The sequence below is a fragment of the Triticum dicoccoides genome, chromosome 3B (assembly GCF_002162155.2).
Source record: "Triticum dicoccoides isolate Atlit2015 ecotype Zavitan chromosome 3B, WEW_v2.0, whole genome shotgun sequence".
Lineage (NCBI taxonomy): Eukaryota > Viridiplantae > Streptophyta > Magnoliopsida > Poales > Poaceae > Triticum > Triticum dicoccoides.
In genome coordinates this window covers 841309937-841314000 of record NC_041385.1, presented here as the reverse complement: position 1 = coordinate 841314000, position 4064 = coordinate 841309937, and the positions used below count along the sequence as shown (strand labels likewise).

Here is a 4064-nt window from a genome sequence, read left to right as displayed (position 1 = left end):
TTAATTACGTAATAAGGTAAAAATGAAAATAAATTTGGAAGGAAAAACGAAACGGGCCGCTACAGTTTTGGGCGCCTGTGCGAAGCTCTCCTTCCGCTTAAGGCGACAAATAGAGTTTTTGCAGTTTCATGAGCATGTTCGAAGCTGTGACTATCTGACTAGTTTTACAAGAATCTTACACGTCGGAATAGCAATTTTGGTTCATCGGATTCATAGATATATTCGAGGTACCCTTTTCAAGCCATATTATCTATATTATGGGGAGACTATCTATGTTTCCCAACTGTCAATACTTTTATCGCCTCTAAGTAATGCTAAATTAATAATCTCAAGCTTGATAGAACAAGCACAACTGCGAGAGATTTTTCATTCAAACGTGGAACACAGCCGCCAGGTTAAATGCTTAATGTGGAACACAACTTACAGTAAGCAGGTACACGTAGGCAGTACACTATACGGTATACGAGTAGTATACATTGCTATGTCAAAAACACTAGAACGAAGAGTATGATGAAGAGGACCACCAGGAAGAGGATGAGCATGATCTGCCCCTTGATGCCGGCCTTCTTCATCACCATCGCCACTCGTTTCTGCACAAAGTCGAGCCTGTTGGAAGTAGTTTCCATCTCCAGGCTTAGGTTGTTGAGGATCCTTTCCTGTGAAAACAGTAGCGTGTACTCCAGTTACTTCCTCTGCCAGTAACATGCTAACATGCACGTTTTTTATGCCGCTACACTCATAACGGAAAAACAACTGCACGCCCATGCAGCAACCTAGAAGCCTGCGCGCTTGCCAGTCAGTAGCACCTACCTGTCCGGATAGTTCTTCGTGTATGGTAAGCCCTACGCCTCCAATCCTCTGAACGCTCGCACTGAGCTCATCGAGTTCATCATCCTGCTGCCTACAAAAAATTCGGTAAAAACAGTTAGTTAACGATAACCAAGAGCATACTCATACAGGTCTCTCAAGGGCGGCATGAGAATGAGCACGTACAGATAAGACGATTCAGTTCATGAAAAGGCTGTATTATCCAGGAGGAGCAACAAAGACACTAAATAGAATGTAAACATGATATTTCTACTAATTAGGGTGTGTCAAAAGAAAAAACCTTAATAAAAATGGTTAGGATGCTCATGCTGGACTAAAACCATGGAATAAAAAAGGCAGAGGTAACAGTTTTTTTTTTTGGCGGTAACAGAGCTTTTTAGCAATGCATAGAACACCATAACTTTAAATTAAACACCACCTACTTACATACAAGGGGAATCTTGAGTAATCCTACTCATATTGAACAGATAATAAGTTTCTTTTTTTAGAGCCCATGTTTCTAACCAACATATTTGTACAGTATATGAGCAGTAAAAGTAAGAGTGAGCAAACTCACCTCATGAGTAGAAGCTGTCTATCTGATTCTGAAGCAATATAGTCATCATTGTCTTGGGAAGAATAGTAGTTAGTTCTGCTTGTGCCATTGTCCTGATGTCTTGCCATTGCAGGATTGCTCTTCCCCTTTTCAACAGCCCTTTTTACAGTACCAATCTGGTGGTTGTCCAAAGATACGAATCCAAAATAAATAGACTTCACTTTGCCAATCGTAAAGATAAAAACACACTAAGGCCTCGTTCGGTTTGCAGGAAAAACAAAGGAAATCTGCATGTTCGAAAACCCGTAGTTTTGTTTACCTCTGAACCGTTCGCCTCGTAGGAAAGTGCTACAGAAGTTTGGAGGAAATACTGTCTTGGAGGGCTCATTCCACAGGATTGCAAAAATCCAGTTGAACCTCATTTCTGGGCGGATGCCCGAGAGAAGGCAACACCACTCAAATAAACAATTGAACTGTACCAGCCATGCATGAGGAAAAAGACAATCTGAGAGAGTACATGCGGATAAAAAATAGCATAGGATCTGCCATGGCCTACACAGTCTTGGCCAGTAACAAAGTATTTTTTACAACTATGCTTCGAACACCCCGCAGGCTTCTCTTCCTTCGCTTTATAACCCTATGGTCTGCTACTGTACAATCAATCATATTCCTTTGCAGTTTTTTGGTCCTGTATTTTCTATACATGCAAACCGAACGCAGCCTAACATAAATGTCATTCCCATCTGTCTCCTCTTTTTTACATGCTAAAGGATATCATCATATTCAGCTGTAATAGTGCCGTACATGCATGCTCAAGAGTACCACATTTTTGTTCTAAAAAGGGAGAGAATACATGTGCCTCATTGGTAATCCTATGACATAGCTAGAAGAAAAACAATGAAGGAAATCTGTAGTATAACTTGTTCAGGAACAATCCTCAAGCCAGTCCAGTTATTTATAATAAAGGCAGAGGAAGTATGTAAATGAATGATGGAACACATAAAGAAATACCTGATTACGAGCAGAGCCGGTCCAGTTCCGTCGTCTGGAGAGTTCAACTTCATCGAGTCCATAGTACGCTGGATCCCTTGATGCAACTGAAATTGTCTTTTCCAACTCATCCACCTTAAACATAAGCAAAAGCTAGTCAGCCCAGAATAAATATATGGCACTAAAAAGTTTAGACTCAATTGACTATTGGTGCTGTTTTGCTGAGTTGTTATACCTGCCACTCAATGCTTTCACAGCTGGTGAGAAGCTCTTTTGTTAAATGAACATATTCTCCGGTGTTTGAAGAAACTTGCTCCCACCGATGGAAAGTAGTCTGTAGCTTACCAATCTGCAAAATGAAGATGATATTTATCCTGATGACCAAGATACATGCAGTTTGATGATGCAATATGTTTCTAAAGCTTGGGGGAGTTAAGCAACATATACATGTGAGCTTTATCTTCAGGATTAACAGAACAGGACAGATAAATTCATGTGTTTCTGAAACTATAAGAGACTTAGCAGCACTAGCTATTCAAATTTTCAACTATCTTGTCAAAGAGGCCATGGATTATCAGATAAAAAATACCAGTTACAGAGCTCTGTATCAAGTATTCAGGTAGCATGGTTAAAAATCAGTCTCTTCCCTCATGTCATAAAAAAATATATTCGCCAAGTAACATCAGACTGGTGTTCACATACAGTGAGAGAACCTCCCTTACAAACTCCCATTCTTTTAACCCAGCGGAGAAAAGAAAGGTCCTCATCCTCAGGACCAAAAGAAGAATACAGATGATACATGTAGGCTGATGATCCAATATGTTTGTGAAACTATGCGAGAGTTTTAAGAAATACAGAGGAGCTTTATCCTCAGGAAAAACAAAGCATGACAGATAAATGCGTGTATTTCTTAAACCACAGGAGACTCATCTTTTCAAGCATCCAGTCTAATGGCCTTATAATACCAGCCAAAGAGGAGCAGTTGCAGAGGTATGCACTCATCAGATATACAGAAACCATGCTTAAAAATCAGACATATACATATTTACATACATATCCCCATAGAACAGAGCTAGTAAGCAAACTAGCAATCAATCGCTTGAAAACCTGCCCTGCGCACCCTTGTTCCCTCAAGTAACTCCGATTCCACAAGCACGGCAGGTGTGCAGAGTTTAAATTGGATACAATTTTTTCCTCGGAAGCATGCATATATCCCCATACGACAACAGAACCAATATTACATCATCTAAGCCTATAAATTTTTTGCTCCCTGACCAGCCAGCATCATGAATCTTCTCAGCTAGTACTACCTACCAAGCTGGCGACTGCCTCAGCCATACAGTACTGGAGTGGAGACGCCCTTATATACAGTACTGGAGTAGAGAAGCGGTTTGCAGCCGCCAGTACGCCACGGCGCAGCCAAATAAACAGCGGCAGCGAACAAAAATTCGCAACTAGACGAAGAATAAGGGGCGCAGAGGCGGGCGGGCGGGCGAGAGGGGATTACCGAGCCCTGGATCTCCTCCCGGACGATGTAGAAGGGGTCCTGCGCGGAGCTCATGGCGGAGGCCGGATCCGCGGGCGGGGTGGGGGAGGCTGGGATTCGACCGGCCGGCCGGCCGTCCTCTCCCGGCGGCGAACGAACCCTACCTAGGATTCGTTGGGCGCGGTGCGGCGGAGATGGAGATCCATGTCGTTGGTGTTGGTGTTC

General features: G+C 42.5%; 1 protein-coding gene across 1 annotated transcript; it reads right to left on the bottom strand.

Moving 5' to 3' along the window:
• Positions 1–334: 334 nt before the first annotated feature.
• Positions 335–4064, bottom strand: LOC119278832 (syntaxin-61-like). Its single transcript, XM_037560170.1, has 6 exons — positions 3861–4064; positions 2589–2702; positions 2375–2488; positions 1385–1539; positions 811–901; positions 335–656 (listed from the first exon to the last, which is right to left on the bottom strand). Exons 1-6 carry the CDS (start codon positions 3912–3914, stop codon positions 480–482), a joined length of 705 nt encoding a protein of 234 aa, XP_037416067.1. The 5' UTR covers positions 3915–4064; the 3' UTR covers positions 335–479.

Bases quoted from the DNA above. Each gene is read 5' to 3' on its own strand.
- LOC119278832 (XM_037560170.1), bottom strand. From the start codon at position 3,914: ATGAGCTCCGCGCAGGACCCCTTCTACATCGTCCGGGAGGAGATCCAG. The intron at 2,703-3,860 runs GTAATCCCCTCT...TTCATTTTGCAG, and splicing joins GGGAGGAGATCCAGGGCTCG to ATTGGTAAGCTACAGACTAC. The intron at 902-1,384 runs GTGAGTTTGCTC...AATTTTTTGTAG, and splicing joins AGACAGCTTCTACTCATGAG to GCAGCAGGATGATGAACTCG.